The sequence below is a fragment of the Syngnathus acus genome, chromosome 15 (genome assembly GCF_901709675.1).
Source record: "Syngnathus acus chromosome 15, fSynAcu1.2, whole genome shotgun sequence".
Lineage (NCBI taxonomy): Eukaryota > Metazoa > Chordata > Actinopteri > Syngnathiformes > Syngnathidae > Syngnathus > Syngnathus acus.
The window spans coordinates 11,389,692-11,407,436 of NC_051100.1; the positions used below are offsets into that span (position 1 = coordinate 11,389,692).

Consider the following 17,745-nt stretch of genomic DNA (forward strand, 5'->3'; position numbering starts at 1 on the left):
GACATAACGCACAATAAAGCGTATTTGAATGAGTGCTTTTGGAGCCACAACGTTCATCAAATGCTTTTAAATGTCTCTCAAGCATGTCATCACAAGTCACAAGACTGACCGGTCGGATCCAGTGTGCCAAGTGCGGATGCTGAAACTCGCTTTTGTCCTCGTCCGCTTCCTCCCACCGCTCTGTCCTTAATCTCTCGTCCCGCTCCCTCGTCTCGCTTTCACCGGCCGCCTAATCCGCTCCACAGCCGTGAAAACTCTCCATGAGAGACAGATGACCCGTTCTAATGGGAACGGGGCACCATGCGCTTGCGCGCGCACTCACTCACACACACGCGCGCACACACACACATCATTGCCTTCATTTTTGATGAATTGAGTCATAATAAGCTCCACAATACTGTGGACTACATGATTTGAATTTCATGTAGCATGTCATTAACTTTGTTAGCTTAGCTGACTCCTAGCCAAGCCTCACTTTCATAGGAATAGGATTTTTTAAAATTCAGCCCCCAAAACCTGTTTGACATAACAGCATTCGAGAGATTTCCTGGACATGTCGATCATGAGTAGACCCACAAAAAAGTCTCAAGAGGCCAAGCCTGAAAAGATTCAGGAAATCAGCCATTTTGGTTTGAAATCACCATGTAAAGAGCTCTATCATTTGTCCTTTTCATTCAAAGACAAACCCATCCTAGAGATTTTGTCCCATTGCTACTAAATCTGAACCGGGTACACAAGAACTAGGTGCGGCAAAAAAGACATCAAAACGTTTTGGTCATTGTGTGTTGGTGTAGCATGGCAACAAAGTTTGAAGCCCCCGTGATGAAACACAAGACACATTCTGGCTCATGTTTAGGAAGAATTTCCCTCAAAACCAGTTCAACTTGACAAGATGAGATTTGGTAGACACGTCTATCAAGAGAGCACCCACAAAAACATCACTGCCCGTGGTTCAAAACATTTTGTCCGATAGCAAGCTAAAACCACAATTACTAAATTGCAGATTTGAATTTTGGTCTGCGCGTGTCAATGGAGCGTGGTGGCAAAATTTGCTGATGCGCCAAAAAAGTGCACAGAGGACCCGAGATACGCAAGTCGCAGCAGTAGCTCCTTCTCCATCTGCACCCAAAAGACCTCCACAATGAGGCGAACATGTCACTGCCTGAGCCCGAACAGAGGGATGGAGAGCGGACAGGGGAGGGGGGGGGGGGGGGGGGTAAGCGGGGGACACATTAACAAGCTATAATCTCAACTGCCTTATCCATAATGCATTGTGTGGGCCAATTTACATGGTGCTGTTCCCTCTGGGGGAAAGGAGATCATCCATCAGGCTACTTTATGAGCTCCCTCACACTCTCTTCCTCACGCACGCGCACACACAAGCACACACTGCGGCTTATTTATCTCTCCCCGTCCCTCTGTTTTGCCACTGCCGATGCTTCAAAACACTGCTGCCTCGATAAAACATTTCCGAGGCCAGTCAGGCAGACGGGAACTGGCAGGGTGCTGGCGTTTTTGTGGTTTTCCCCCTTTTTCTTAAATGATGACAACATTGTTGCAAAATGTGCTGCACGTCCGCGGCCGGTTTGAGTCGCTGGCCGCACACTCTCAGTTTGGCGTTACTTTGCAATTTGTCATTCTTTCCCATTTATGGCTTGAACCAATTCACTAATTTTTGCTTTTTCATTCATTATTAGCTTAATTAATGATGAGATTAAAAAAAAAAAAAAGCCACAGTACTGATAAAGCTCTCGTGTTATTTGAGTAAAATAAACTTGGTCATTATTTGCATCTTGTTTGGAAGGTTGATATTATATGACAAGAATGCATTTATGGATAATTCGTCTTTGTTCAAACTTGTCTAAATATTTATTTAGGGTTGGAGCAAAATTAGGAGTGAGCTACAGGGAGAATCTGCTGCTGGAGTTTGCATTAACTTGCACATTACTTTGCATTTTGTGGATTTTTGTGAGGTAATAAAACCAAAATATTAGTATTCGTTACTATTATGTAATTGCTTTCCATGAATTTCTGCTAGTTTTTTTTTAAATTAATTCAGCTATGGATGAAATTGAAAGAGTTTAGTTTGTTTTGGAATGATGCACTTAAATCACGGGTTTGTCAGTCAACCACAGTGGACTTGTCGCTTTTAGACAAATGATTAGTTTTGAGTTAAAAAAGAAAAAAAACGTGAAATGATGTTTTTTAGTATCATATAATGTACATGAACTTTGCATGTTTATGCTATATGAACATTTGTTATTCTTTAGAGAACACTTGTATATTACAATGATGCATTTTTATTTTCTAGTAAAATTTATCCTCCTTGTTTGTGTGATTTTGGTTTAAATGTCGAGGATATTTCAGCACGGCTTTAATTCGAAACATAGTGTATATTAAATCAGCGCCTGACGAGCGCGCCATAAAAAATGCTTGTTTACTATTTGGAAGTCATTTCATTTGGCAGAGTTTACAGCACGGAGGCAAGTCCAGTTAAATTTGATTGTGCCACACTTTTTGAATAATTGATACTCAGACAGCTGGAGCCGAGATTACGACTAGAAATCCCGCTCCTTCAGAAATGTTTAAATTTTTGATGGTTTATCCTGACGCAAGCTGTTGTCGTCGAGCGTAATGATGCTAATTTAGTCACCCCATCATTTGTTGGTGATTTGTTTTGTTTTCTAATGAGTTCTTCAGACACTTAGTCTAACGTCAATTAAAACAGGCAAGTTTGCAGCTAAAAGATGACAATTTTCTGTCTCGGAGGAAAAAAATGATAAATGAGGGGAAGCGGTTTATGTGCAATGTGTGTTTGTCCCCCATGAATACACACTTAAGTCCACCATGTGTCACACAAATTAATTGTCCGGACACATATGGACACTCAAAATGAGCTCATGTAAGAATTTCTTTTTCTTTTGTGGCCTGCCTGATGTCAAGGGTCACGTCCCCAATGGTAGAAAGACGAGAACGCTCTCTCTCTCTCACACACACACACACACACACACACACACATGCACACATACGCACAACCTCCTGTTGTGCTAAATAACCTCATTTTAATTTTGTCTTGTGTAGACCCGTTAAAAGAACAATCTGAAACGTCTCTGCAGTCAAGGTGGACCATCATGTTGTGTGCATACATAGAAAGACAAGAACACGTACGCACACCTCCAAATATAGTGACAATGGGTTGTCAGTGAATAAAAATCATTGTAATTGCGATGGCTTGGTCTCCGCACAGCGTTTAGTATAACAAATAAGTAATAATTTGCTAATGGTAACATTATGTTGAGTCGGTTTAGGGGCAATTAAAGTGAGTGATATTTACATATGCCTAATGAATCACCGGCCGCGGCAGTTGAGGCCCTCGTGAATATTCATGCAGGCATTTCTCTCCGCTACTCGCCCCCGCCTCCCTGCTCACCCCGCCGCCGTTTATAAACTGAATTATAGCTGATTTGCCCTTTTCAAAAGAGCAACATGGCTGAGTCGCCCGCAAGGAGGCGGCCGAACAATAACGTCTGATGATAAACATGTTTTAGTGGGCGCGAGACGGACAAATCTGGGCCCATTTACAGCTGGGCCTGTAATGAGCGTTAATAAAGTCAACTTGCAATTGTGGCGCGCTACTGACGCTTTTGCAAATTCACCTGTCAGGTGCGACCATTCACGTTTAGCATGTTTGTCATGTTAATGTGGTTGGATAGCAGGTGCGTTGTCTTGAAAACTACACACCTACTGAAAAAAAGTACAGACTGGTTGCAGGTCAATTGCAGGTTACATCAAAGCTCAAAATAAGAGGTTCTGCATCAACGTTTGTGAGGCAAAATTAGCATTTTGTGCCTCAAAAATAGCACTTTGTGTGTCTTTTTCATGACGCCACTCAGCTAGCAAGACCGAAACTGGGGGAAGAATTACGTTTGTTAGCCAGAGTGGTGGCCTATAAGATTAAAAAGATTAATATAACATCAAATTTGTGTAATATCAGTCATGTCGGTTGACTATTTTTAACGATAGGGTGGTAGGTTTGGATGATGAATGTTCTCAAAAGCTGAGATGCCAGACCAGGGAAGGTGAGGGAAATCCGGTGAGTAGCCATTCAAGTACGAAAAGAACAAACAAACAAACAAAACGAGATTCAAACCCTCAACCCGAGTATAGCGAGGCACATTTGCACCACTTGTGCTCCAGGTCGCCCTTGTTGTCCAGGCCTGCTTGAAAACTCACGTGTATCTGCCGCCCCCTTGCGCTTCTTTGTGGTTACTGCCATGGCGCAGAAAAGGGGGTCGAAAAAGTGCTCGAAAGGTTATTTATTGAAAAAATATTTGTAAATATTTTGTAGTATTTTATAAAGGTTAATATTATAACCGAAATTGTTCAATCAATAGCGTTATTGATGAAATGGTCTCTTTTTATGGGTTAAGACAGAATCCCTCCTGTCATGGCCTCATATGTATGAAAGGAGAGCCACAGCTGCCGGTTCACTTTTCAGCCATTTATTGAAGATCAATAAAACACTTCAACATAATGGCTCAGGTCTTCCTGGTGACTGTTAAATGTGATGCGTTTAATCCTCGCTTTGCTCCCTCTTATACACAAAGCTGACGTAGATGACGGACGTTTCCGGCAGTTTGGGCAGGCGCAGGTCGGGAAAGGGCATGGTGCCATCGCTGTCGATATGCGTCTGCACCGTGTACACTTTGACGCCGGCGGCGCCGCCCCGCAGCACTGAACCGTGGATGACGCCCAACCGGGCTTGCTCGTGGAACGCCGCCCCCAGCTCACGCCCCAGGAAGATGTCCTGCACCTGCGCCACCGTGGCCCGACACCTCCACCTGTCGGCGTCAAAATGGAGGTCGTTGTCACTTTCGGGCTCCATCTTTCTTTGGGGTGTTTGCGGGAAGTCGATGACGCTCAGTCGCTCCAGGTGCTGCACCGCAAAGTGTCCCTCCAAAGGAAGGGCGGCGCTCTCCCCACGCCTGCCGCTGCCGCAGTCCATCAGCGTGAGGTGGAGCACCTCCGAGTTGTTGAGCAGGCGGGCGGCGTTCCGGGGCGACGTGTACCACACGGTCAGGTGCCGCATGTGGAAGACGGGCGAGGAGAAGGGCGCCGCCGGGAGGCGTCGTAGACTTGGCATTGTGATGTCCCTGCAGCAGCAGGCGTCCAGAGAGGCCTGGTTGCACGCGTCCGGCTCTTGGCTGCACGAGTAGTAGTAGAAGCTGTCGTGCGTCACGTAGGCCAAATGCAAGTCCGAGCGCTGCGGTGCCGCCGATACCCACAGCAGGACGCACAGGAGCGGCACCGGGGGGCCCAGGGAGCCCATCGCTAACGGGCACGGGGCTCGGCCACCACCTTGATTGGTACTCCCATTCGACCTGAAATAAGATGAGGAAACCCAATGTCACCACAGACCCACCCTGCCAAATTTGCCAAGTTTATAAAATGAGGTTTAAAAAAGCCAAAGGATCTTGAGTGCTGCCAATCAACTCAACCAAAAACCATAAGTACAACCTCGACAATTGGATGCTACTTTGTCTAGCATCTTTCTTATGTCTATGCTTTTTTTTAACTCGCCCTCCTGCCTTCTCTCTGTGATGTGCACTCACTCATGGCCAACAATAAGGCACTCTAATGTCTAAGCCCATTTGCTGGCTGTCATGTCGGATGAAAATAATCCAAGATTCCCTTTCTTCGTGCTTATGTTTGTCTTGCTGCCTCTATATACTGCATTCTCAAACGAATGACTTGCCATGACTTTAGTGTGGCAGCTTTGAAGAAAAACAAAAAAAACTCAACACCCTCAATATGTGATCATGCTGTGTGAGCGTTCCTAATCTTTTGACTGACATACTGACGACGTACATACACATGTGTTTTTCACTAATTCGGGTTTTGTAGCGTGCAGCATTCTTAGCATATGAGCGCGTCGCTCTCGGTCTTGGTTGCTAACAAGTGAGACGATCTGGGGACATCTGGACTCAATCAGGTCCTTCGCCACTGACTGTGCGCCGCCTCGCTTTCGGCAACGCGGCAGACATAAACATCTACTGGGGAACTTAGACACCTGCTGACCTCATCAATTCAGTCTATAAAAAATAAAAGTACGCGCATTATGAAATACACAAACATTGCAGAGGACTTGTTTCTCAGCTTGACTGCAAAAACGGTGGCGGGCGATGCTGTTCGCAATAAAACACTTTCCTTTCAGTTTGCTGCTTTTTATAAAATATGTGTGTGATATATGTTTACATTTAATGCAAAATTAAGGACTTTTGGTGGGGGAGAATGCACACACTTGAGTTTAAAGAAGAAGTCAACCCCCAAAATGTTTGTTCAATAATATGTTGTATGCGTCCCCACTAGTCTAAACACGATATTCGGACAAATATTTTTTGGTGGAATATGAATTAAGCAGCAAAATCGAACTGTTAAAATCCATCTGAGGGGCAGCCATTTTGTCTCTCACTGTCGACTGAAAATGACATCACAGTTGCTCACGGCTCAGGTAACAACCAATCACAGTTTAGTGATGTTTTTGTTAACTAGAAAAATATTCAGATTGTTTCCTTATGAAAAAAGAATACTCCCTTTTAAATCAGTTCAAAATCCAAGCACAGTAGTTGATGTTTAGGCAGCATGATTTCCTTTTCTTGAGCGTAGGCTTTAGTAGCAAGCCGTCTTCCACTTGTCACCCCGATTAAAGATAATTACAGCAGGCCTTGGACCGCTTTCTGGGGCATCTCCAGTTCAGTCTTTGTACAAAAGATTACATTTCCTGCTTTGGCTGCTTTGCCGCATCCATTCTGGCAAAAGCACGCAGGCACACTTGACCGCTGCATTCCTGCTCTGGCCTTGGCTCAAATGGAACCAGAACACAGTGTTGTCTTTTTTAAAACCCATTTCCCCACAACTTCTTTACCCTTTACATTCTGTCATCGACAGAATGTGTCTTTCCTTGGAATTGGAAACGCTTCTTTAGAACTTGGCTTATGGTTGTCGTTGTTTGCGTTACTTGTTGGGCTCACTCACATTGAAACAAATTACAGCCTGCAAGATGTCGCTGTCTCGTCGGCATCCCTAAATACAGTTTGTGCGGTTGTAAACAAAACCCAGCACACTTTTGTCTTTGTTGTGAGGGGTCTCTCAAATAAAAAAAAAAGGTTTTAAAATCATTATGAGAGTATGTATTACATTCAGAAACACGTAGAAATAAAAACTGAAGCGGTCTCTAGTTTCAGGCTCACGTTTAAATATTTTCATTGTATACCAGGAATAAAAAAATAACTGGAATGAAATTGAATATTCCTGTGAGGTTTTTAGAAATGCATGGCACAGGCATCAACTAATGCACACACAAGATGATTCTTCATATTTGAGAAGATTCAACATCAACACAGTCTCTGTTTATGTCAACAAGAACCCACATGTGGAATATGTTGACAATTATTTTTTTTCTCTTCCTCTCTGGCTACAAGATTGTAACAGTCCCACGATCTGGATTTTGACTGGATCAATTTCCACTACACTAATGTCGGAGCGGGCTTCGTATAAAGTTTAGTGGATGCATACTGAAAGGAAGGAAAGAGTGAGGCCAGCTACCACGGCAGCTGAAGTCTTTCGATGTGACGAGTCTATCAGCAAAAGAATATTATGTAACACACATGGAGGAATGCAATGACAAGTGTACATTACAAAGTATCACTGTTGCCTCCCCTTACACACACACAAACAGACAGACACGCACGCACGCGCGCGCACACACGCGTGCACACGCTTAGAGCATCATTTTTGATAAATGTTATGTAGTAGCAGTATTGTAGCGTGTAACTCACCACTGAAGAGCTTCTGCGTGACTGCGTCGGGGTGTGCGGCAGCACGGGAAGAAAATATCACATGTTGGCTTGACGTCAGGATGTGGGAAGTTTCCCGCAAGTAAACTGGAGTATGCAAAAAAAACAAAAAAAAGCTGGAGTATGCGCTGCTCTCACCAATTCATTAGGCACACCCAGCTGCATATTTAGTACTTTTAGACCTGTCCAGAATTGCAAAAAACTTCTTTTTTTTTTTTTGCATTTGTTGTTTTTATACTGGCAAGAGTATACAGGGCAGTTTGGGGAAGTTTACTATAGTCTATATACGGTGAAAAAATAGAAACAAGCCGTTTTTCATGAGCTCGGCTGAAAGTTTTATTAGCTTACATTGTAATTTTGCTCCAACAGTATTCACAAATCTGTAATATCACGTCATATCACGATGATGATTAGATAGCATGAATATTGCACAGTTTACTTATTACTGGCTATGCTTTCTTCTGCACGCTACTTGTGTACGATTTATTTTTATTGAAAAAAAAAAAAAAAAAAAAACGAGAATATAAACAGTTGGAGTGTGTGAAGACGTCACTCTGACGCTGTGCAACAACCGGAAGTTGTATCCAAATGGAATCGAAGTCGGTTCCACCCAAAGCTTTCCTGTGTCCTTGTTGTTAGCATAAACGCCGGCAGTGGGTCTCCGGCTGTCGAGGACGCCATGAAGTGGCCGTGTATGAACACTCTTCTCGTCACTTTCATCCTCTTGAGAATCGGATCGGCCCACGGTAAGAAGACTGCCCTCATTTAGCTAGCCTGCTCGAGTCTGTCACTGCGGTTGGGATTCGGGACGCGACTAATTCTCGCAATTGCCGAAAACAATTGCGCCTTCGTGTATTCATGGGAATTTAAGGACAAGGCTAATTCCTTGCATGCGTCACTTCGTCATGTCCAATTAAAAATTAATTACTGTACTAGCTACCATAGCCATCATGGAGCCTTTGCACTACACTGATGTCAGTTTAACTGAAAGTATGTTTAGTGAATAGACGAGTTAAATTTAATGCACATATTCGTCCTGAAAATTGCAACAGCACAGTGGTAGGTTAGTATACAACTTAACGTGATCATTTATTCCTAACCAGTTGCAACTCGAAAAGGTAAACGATGACGTGCCATTTTAAGCAGCTAGCTAGCACAATAATGGTAATTCAGCAGCTTTTGTTGTGTGACAACCGATCTTGAGTCTAAACTGCAAACACATCACTTTCCCTTCGTAGTCTTTAATGTTGCCACTACGGAATGGTAGCCGCGATAGCAAAGAGTGATTGAACCATTGCCCCAAAACAATTTGTGTATAGCATGTTGTGAATCGGGAGGGCGGGCTTGTATTCCTCCTGTACATTTAATGACTGTTGCATCGGCGACAACCGCAATGTGAGTAGTTCAGTGAGGCGATTTAGCGTCTGAGTATTCCCCTAAAGTTCAGCACACATGCCTTGTAGTCACAAACACGCGTGGGGCTTCCCAAGGCAAAACGACACCCCCTGCATTGACTTTCTTTTTGTAGTGTTTCGTCCCAGCCCAGACTGCAGCACACACCCTCAACCCGCTGCCCTTGAACGGTTTCCTCTTTCTCTTCCCGTTTCAGTAGGAGACGCCTGAGCCGAGCGCCGTGTACCAAAACCCACGCATGAACGATCATGTAGTACATGATCGTTCATGTGTGGGTTTTGGTACACTCTACATTGTAGAGTAAGCCACATCACTGACATTGAAACCCACCACCGTGATTTGACAGGAAGTGAAATTGAGCGCTGCGGTCGAAGACCTTTTTTTGGCAGGTTTAACTCACTGATGCGGTTTGATCGTGTCTCACCTAGTCATGTTTTGACTTGTGTGCGTAATTTTTGATAACAAAACGAAAGCACCGACAGCAATCGCTTGTGTTACATTGTTGCTTGACCTGAAAAAGAGCAAATGTACTTGCTGCCTCTGTGTGAACGCAAACACAGACGCCAGGGGCAACAGGGGCTTCAGCCCAAAGAAAACATTTCATATTAAATCACAATCGCCGTATTGAGGAATTAAAAAAGAGCTACCCAGATCAAGAGTGATTGGTCTCCAAAGTTGGTGTGAATGTAAGTAAAGATGTATTATAGTGTATTAAATGTGTCTGCTCAGTGGCGCCCCCAAGTGATGTGATTTTGCACTGCCGCAACCTGGACAACAAGGTGGCATGGAGCTATGACAACCCACCTACGGGACTCCGATTCCGGGTGGACATCGGCAAGATCTTCAAGTCGCAGGGGTTTGTCTCCTCCATCCTTTGAGTGTGAGAATGTGATTGGCTTCTTCTACCCAAGCCTAAAGTGATCAATTGTTTTGGCCGTCATTCTGCAGTGACATGGGTCCACTGTGGGTGGACCCGCCTGACCTGCAGGCGGACGTGTCCTTCCTGTCAGACCAGAGGGAGGACTACTTCCTGACGGTGACCGCCGTCCTCGGGAAGGAGGAATCGGAGGCGGCTCCCGCCGATGGCATTTCCTTCAGCTACTATTTGGACTCTCCTACTGATCAAAAATGTGAGATTGGCCACGTTTCCATGGTTACAAGTGGAGTAGAGACGCAAAGGGCTTCCCCTTTTCTTCAGGTTCCTTGGACCTCCCTCCTGTGACCGTGCTGGACCAGCATGATAACACGGTGCTGATCAGCTTCCAACATCCGTGGCTCACGTACGAGCATGCGCTTGTTACCAGTCTGCAGGCCGGAGATAAGCGGAAGAGGAGACACGTGCAGCCGGACAACCCTCTGCCCGTCTTCAAATACGATGTCTCCATCAACAAGGTAGGCCTCCAACTGGGGGTCCGCCAGACATAGATTGACAGTCTGGCCAATTATTGGCCCTAAAGAAGTAAAGGGGGGGGGGGGTGACAGAGTGGCTACAAACCAACATGGAACGTATTATTAGAACACATTGCTCAATAAATAGTGTTAATGGTCTCAATTATATTTGTTAGATGCTTGTCATTAGCTGTTATGTTCTGCAGCTAATAAATAGCTTACGTCAAACTCAGTCATTGTCATTTTCTGCTACCTTGTGGCATTGAAAGGGAATTACAGCACATGATGAATCTTTCTAGGATTTTGATCTTCATGGCTGTTTTTGAGAGTGAGAGAGTAAAAAGCTTTTGTTATAATTCCAACATAATTTGGTACATTTTAAATCACAGGTGTCAAACTCAAGGCCTGGGGGTCAGATACGGCCCGCCACATCATTTTATGTGGCCCGCGAGACAAATTGTGCATCAAATTCGTGTGTCATTACTAGAATTGCAAATTGTCTTCACTTTTAATATCTTTTTTTTTAGATATTTGACCAGTTTTTACTCACCAGATTTGAAAATGAGTTATTTGTCAGTGTTTTTTGTAGCTTTTACTGTATATAATATGAGGTGCTCATACATTTATTTGGGTTGACAGTCATAATGGCCCTTCGAAAGAAGCTATGACTACAATGCGGCCCGTGAAAAAAAAAGTTTGACACCCCTGTTTTAAATTGACTCATTGAAATATCTTTCCCCTTGTCAAACTTTGAATTGATCTTGGAAAACTAAGCATTCAGAAATCAACCATCCTGACAAAATGTTTGTTCTTGTAAAGAGGTGTTTTTTTTCCCCCCAAATTATAATTTATATTAACATCGAAGAGCCCATCTTAATTGATGTGTGTGTATCTGGCGCCTCCTAGTGGCCACGTCTCCCTTCCAACTTACCTTGCCCCCCCCCCCTGCAGAAGTCATTTGCCGACCTGCGCTGCACGGAGGACGTGTGCGAGCGCAACCTGCCCGTGGACGCCAGCCAGCAGAAGCACTGCGCCACTATTAAGGGGGAGCTGGAGAGGATTGGCGTTCTCGGCACACAGGACTACTGCGCTCAGCCCATGCAGGAAAACAGTTGAGTGTGTTCAATTGCGGCCGCTCACGTCAACGCATGACATCACAACGCGTTAGACCAGGGGTGGGCAAACTTTTTGACTTGCGGGCCGAATTGGGTTCTAAATTTTGACCGGGGGGCCGAACCAGGAGCAGATGGATGTAGTGTTTGTGTGAAGTAATATAAATGACATGTAAAGGTCATTGCATAAAAGGTTTTTACTTTTAGTAGATATTAAAGCATGGATATTAAAAAAAGCTTTTTGAAAACAAATGCATTTATTAACAGCATTAAAAAAATGTTTCACCAAAAAACTACTATCAGTGATTCTTATTAAATACGACACTGTTATGATGAATAACATTTTCCATCACTTCCGCGCCTGCAGGTCAGATTTATGAAATATGTTTATCTAATAAGGCGAAATCACATCCAACGGCAAACATTCTGATCAAATACATCATCTTGAAGAATCAGTGAAAGAATACATCTAAATAAAGTAATTTAGAAATCAATAGTATTGTTGGTTTCCCTTTTTTGCTAGTGCATCATAGTCTGGAGTAAAATTTGTTGTGGTAATTCTTAGGCTAGAGCCGAGGTGTCGGTCCGTTAACCTAGATCTGTGACGGGCTTTGTTGACGTTCATGTGGCTGAACGTCTTCTCACACACGTAGGTCGAGCCAAATTGTCCACTCTTTTTTAACACCTTTCTTTTCTTCGGGCCACTCATTTTAATGGAAGGATTCCAGGGGAAGGTTTGTGGGTGGCATTAGCGTAAAACTGTATCTGAAAACTCAGTACGCGAATTACGAGAATATTGATGTCACAACCTACACTCGAAATTCGGCACTGATAGATGAAATTACTACGTACGACTGAGTACGCACTTGTGAGTGTGCACCGAGCTTTCCGACACGGCTCCCGGGAGTAAATGCGCGGGCGGGCGCTTCCCCATCTACTGGGGAAACATAGTAATTGCAGGGAAAATGACCCCAAAAAAAATTAATAATACAATTTATTCAGGTTTGGCGGGCCGGATGAAACGGCCCCGTGGGCTGGATGTGGCCCGCGGGCCGTAGTTTGCCCATATCTGCGTTAGACACGTCGGTCCTCAATCGCCGAGTCATGTTATAAGAAGCATTTTGACGGGGCAATCTGTTAGCGGATGCAAATACACTTTCATTTTTCTTTTTTAAATGTAGAGCACATCATCACCGCTGTGGTGGTGTCTCTGTTGGTCCTGGCTGCCGTCCTTACCGTCCTCCTCATGATTTGCTGGAAAAAGGCCAAAGCTTCATCCGATCTACCATCCTCGCTGGTGTGAGCTTTACATGTCCGTGTCGTTTTGATGCCTTTGTCTGACATTTTTCTTTTTCTCATGTGTGCGCCTCGCAGCGCTTCAACGGATTTGTTGATGAGACCCCCGTAGCATCCCTGTCGGTTTCCAACTCATCCGCGCCGCTGATTGTGGAGGAGAAGCCCGTGTCGCCTGGCGAGTCAGAGCAGTCCGGCGAGCCGCAAGTGCACGAAGAGTCGGAGCAGTCCGACGAGCCGCAACCGCACGAAGAGCCGGAACTGTTCAGAGAGGATGCCGCTGGTGACATGGAGGATGAAGATCATCAGGCGTACATGGGGGGCGAGCGAATAGACGAAGATGAGGACATGGAGACTTCGAACGATAATGCTTACGAGAAACGCCAAGTTATCGTCAGACTGTCATCTGACGAGGACATTGAGGGCTATCGTAGCTGAATCGTAGTTGAAGGTTTGAGTTAAAAACATTTTCGTTCATCTAAGTCAGCACTGCTAGAATCCCCCCCGCCCAAGAAAAAAAAGCTCATGCTCTCTTCATGAGGTCTTAAGTTGTGATGCTAATGCAATTGTTTGCAAACCTTTTGGCCTTTCGAGTCTCGGGCGCTCCAATTGATCCCGCGCAAGGCTGCACAGAAAGCGCCCGCGTGCTCGTGTGTTTTCTTTGATGTTCATGAGATACTGCACCTATCTCCCTCTTTCGCTCTCTTTCGCTCTCTTTCGCTCTCTTTCGCTCTCTTTCGCGCTCTCTCGCTCTCTCTCTCTCTCTCTCTCTCTCTCTCTCTCTCTCTCTCTCTCTCTCTCTCTCTCTCTGTGTGTGTGTGTGTGTGTGTGTGTGTGTGTGTGTGTGTGTGTGTGTGTGTGTGTGTGTGTGTGTGTGTGTGTGTGTGTGTGTGTGTGTGTGTGTGTGTGTGTGTGTGTGTGTGTGTGTGTGTGTGTGTGTGTGTGTGTGTGTGTGTGTGTGTGTGTGTGTGTGTGTGTGTGTGTGTGTGTGCGTGCGTGTGCGTGCGTGTGCGTGTGCGTGTGCGTGTGCGTGTGCGTGTGCGTGTGCGTGCGCGTGCGTGTGCGTGTGCGTGTGCGTGTGCGTGTGCGTGTGCGTGTGCGTGTGCGTGTGCGTGTGCGTGTGCGTGTGCGTGTGCGTGTGCGTGCGCGTGCGCGCGTGCGCGTGTGCGCGTGTGCGCGTGTGTTAACTCTCTCAACTCTCCTCACACTTTGAACCTGGTTTGTTGTTTTTTTTGGTCAGGTCGAACTAAAAAAAAAAGTGCTCAAACAACGTATTTTTTTTGTATATAACCAGACAATTTCAATATTTTTATGTTCTTTGCATGATCTTGTAATGGTATGCAGAAATGTACAATTTCACTTCCGATACTTCAGTTGTCAATCAATCTACGAAAGCAATCAGTAGTTCAGTATGGCTTTACAGTCTGTGCCTGTTCCGTCTTTTCCTGTTTTGATATTTATCAAAGGCAAATATCAGTGTTGGTCACATGTGAGTAACAAGTACACACTTTACTAAATTAAATTGATCATTTCTCCATCAGAATTTGTAGGGAACACGTACATGCAACTAACTGCAATGTATATAGATTGATGAGCGATCATTAAAACAAAAGTTCAAGTCTAAGCGCCACACTTTGGTCAATGTTTGAGCGAGGATGTTTACAAGCCCGCGATGCAAATTCGTGTTGACCGGCAGCTAAAGAAGTAATATACTGGCTGACATTTAATGTCTTCCCCTGGAACCAAACCTGGGACTGAAAGTGTTTGTTTGTGGGTGTTTGCTCGGATGCCTGCCGGAGAGCTTGCCTTCCTCTTTGCATGCAGAGTGGAAGTGCGATGCACACGCACGCTTCCAGTAATTCGCTTCATTGTCTGCGGTCCTGCTATTGAGCCAGGAGTTCTTATACTAAATGGGCTCACTGGTGAAATATTCAACTTTTCAAAGTTGCATTTATGATTTAAATAGCGCTTTCGCAACAGCTGTTGCTGTAACAAAGCGCTCTATTGTGTCGTATATTTTAATATTAAAATATTTGTTACATTTTTTTTGTTAAATGAATATTGTTGACCTCTTTGCAAACGTCCTGACCATCCATTTCTTCAATCCCAAATAAAGTTCAGATGTTCTAATGGTCACTTTAGCAAGTGTGTGTTGACTCCTATTTAACAGATGCATCCTGGGTTTTAAGCGGGTGTGTACACTTATGCAACCACATTTGTACAAAGCATTTGGGCTGTGGGTGAGTTGACTTTATATCCGCAGTATTCCTCTGCATGTGCTGGCATGTTGAAAAAGCACTTAGTCATTGTTCACATGGATTTCTGTAAAAACACGTGGCCAGTGATCTATAAGTTGAGAACAGAAAGAGGAAGTGGGTGGCTGTTAAAGGTTGGAGGCTGCAGGGTCCGTCTGACAGTTGGCAAAATGAACCGTGTGCTGATTGGAGGCCTGCTGCTGCTCAACATCGCCACAGTGGCAGGTTAACAAATGCTGTTTTTTTTTTTTTACACTTTATTGTATTATCATGTTGATGTCTGGTGTTGTTTTTAGTGTCCAAAGTGTCGCCGGCTCCTGCACACGTCAAGTTTGACTCTGTGGACTTTAAGAATGTCCTTCGTTGGATGCCGCCCGCCAACTGCAGCAACTTGCGCTACGATGTCCAGTGGAAGATGTGAGGACATGCAAATAACACACAAAATCAGAATTTTATTGCTTTTACAATACGTGGACAATAATGTCACAAGTGCATTTCCTATGGAGTCCAGCAAGGCTTCTTTTGTGGTATACATTATTTCCATTTATTTTTTTTTAAATGGCAAAATGAATGCAATGGAAGAGCCAAATGGTCTGTTTTCCCAAACGGAGATGACCGACGTTATATTGAGAAGTGTGAGACCTAATAATGACATACTATGTCATGATTGTGTGCTTCTTTGTGCTGGTCAGTTATGGCGATGCTCAGTGGCGGGATGTGGACGGCTGCCAGTGCGTCCGCAAGAGCCACTGTGACCTCAGCGGGGTCACGTCGGACCTCCAAGAGTGGTACTATGCCAGGGTGAGAGCATCTTCCTCATCCTCATCGTTGAACAAGTCAGCCTGGATCCTGTCCCCGAGATTCAGCCCCCGATGGGACAGTGAGTGTTTTTGTTTCAAGACATGGCAAAAGCATTAATGGCCTAAAATGGCCCCAACCAACCAAGATGGCAGACTTTCTGTGTTTTATTTGGGCATGGCTTCTTTAAGACAGCTCAAATTGCACATTGCCAAAGGAACCACATTTTGGGTTCTGAATTTTCTAGAATAAATGCTACCTAGAGTTTCATGATTTATGCTGAACCCTGACACTTTGTAGCCACGTTTGTCCTAAAATGGTCACTGTAAACTAAAATGGCAGCCAAAATTAGCGCACCGCTGCTAAGGCTGAACGTCAGTGAGCAAGGCATCGTGGTGCGCGTGAGGACCCCCCAGCCCGTGGCCAGGAAGATGCAAAACAGTCGCCTTCATGTCACTCTCATCTATGTCGTCTACCTCCTCAATGAAGCGGGCAAGGAGGTATGTCTCAAGCAAAAGTGAAAATAAGTGCACAAAAAAGATATACACTGAATTAACTTTAACCCCCAACCTCACAACTCCAAAAAAAGAATCTTTCATTGCCTGTGGACAAAATTCCAAAATCCACTGAGGTCATATTTTCTTTTGTCAGGAGATGTTTGAACTGCTTTGCTGCTCGGGGAAATTTGTGATGAGCAAAGTGGAGCACAGGACGAAATATTGCTTCCAGGCTCAGAGCGTCGCAGAGCTGCAGGGACACCGCAGCGCTCGCGGACCCAAAAAGTGCATCACCACCACATGAGCATGGTAACACACACACACTAACACAACACAACATAACACACATATTTGACATCAATAATAAGGCATTCCACTTAAAACACATGATTAAGAGCATTTGACATACACTCATTTGACTCATTAGTGCGTGTGTATGCACATTCTGTAAATTTGTCCCACAGGTCTTTTTCACATGATGTCCATGGCCACTTCCAAGATGGTCAAGTGTTTGACGGACGCGCCATCCCAAGAGTGCAGATGGTTTTGATATCTTCGATGTTGACACACTTATCAAGTGAAACGACTCCGTAAGCCATGTGACATCACGGCACCCACATGTGGAGCTCAGAATGATGACATTGTGGCGGACCTCAGAACAGAACATGGTCTCTCACCCAGCAGGCCTACAGTTAGGGGTGGGGTCCTTTGTGATGTCATGCTCTCTTTGTATCTTTGATTAATTTTGTCTAGTCAGTTGTTGACAGACAGCCATAGAATAATGACGTGTTCCTCCCTTCTGCCACAATTGATCAATTAATACATAAATAAAACCCGAAAACATAGTGTGCAATTAATTTCCAATTATTTATGTATTCCAGTCAGAATAGTGTACAAAAATTAAACATCTAAAACGTAGAATGTGTCACGTTTTGATACTCATCATCACAAAGCCTTGTTGTTTTGAGAGCAAACATCATTCAACTACGGAGATGGCTTAAGTACCAACATTTTAACACAAAATGGAAACGTAAAGTGACGCTCTAGTTTTTTGTTAAAATAAGATGTTTGTGCTGACTTTTATTCATAAGTTCCCTCCCAAAATAGCCCCAAATCGCGCAACATTCACCTA

At 44.4% G+C, this 17,745-nt stretch overlaps 3 protein-coding genes across 3 annotated transcripts; 2 read left to right on the forward strand and 1 right to left on the reverse strand.

Annotated features, from left to right (window-relative positions):
• Positions 1-4,486: 4,486 nt before the first annotated feature.
• Positions 4,487-7,936, reverse strand: si:ch73-52p7.1 (uncharacterized protein LOC100321084 homolog). Its single transcript, XM_037271126.1, has 2 exons — positions 7,839-7,936; positions 4,487-5,381 (listed from the first exon to the last, which is right to left on the reverse strand). Exon 2 carries the CDS (start codon positions 5,327-5,329, stop codon positions 4,574-4,576), a length of 756 nt encoding a protein of 251 aa, XP_037127021.1. The 5' UTR covers positions 5,330-5,381; positions 7,839-7,936; the 3' UTR covers positions 4,487-4,573.
• Positions 7,937-8,413: 477 nt separating this feature from the next.
• Positions 8,414-13,686, forward strand: LOC119134449. The gene is made up of 7 exons (XM_037271122.1): positions 8,414-8,602; positions 9,999-10,125; positions 10,218-10,399; positions 10,468-10,661; positions 11,610-11,769; positions 12,952-13,067; positions 13,145-13,686. Exons 1-7 carry the CDS (start codon positions 8,536-8,538, stop codon positions 13,499-13,501), a joined length of 1,203 nt encoding a protein of 400 aa, XP_037127017.1. The 5' UTR covers positions 8,414-8,535; the 3' UTR covers positions 13,502-13,686.
• A 1,646-nt stretch (positions 13,687-15,332) lies between these two features.
• On the forward strand, positions 15,333-17,466 carry il22ra2 (interleukin 22 receptor, alpha 2). The gene is made up of 6 exons (XM_037271124.1): positions 15,333-15,543; positions 15,615-15,735; positions 16,011-16,198; positions 16,459-16,616; positions 16,768-16,922; positions 17,078-17,466. Exons 1-5 carry the CDS (start codon positions 15,348-15,350, stop codon positions 16,915-16,917), a joined length of 813 nt encoding a protein of 270 aa, XP_037127019.1. The 5' UTR covers positions 15,333-15,347; the 3' UTR covers positions 16,918-16,922; positions 17,078-17,466.
• Positions 17,467-17,745: the final 279 nt, after the last annotated feature.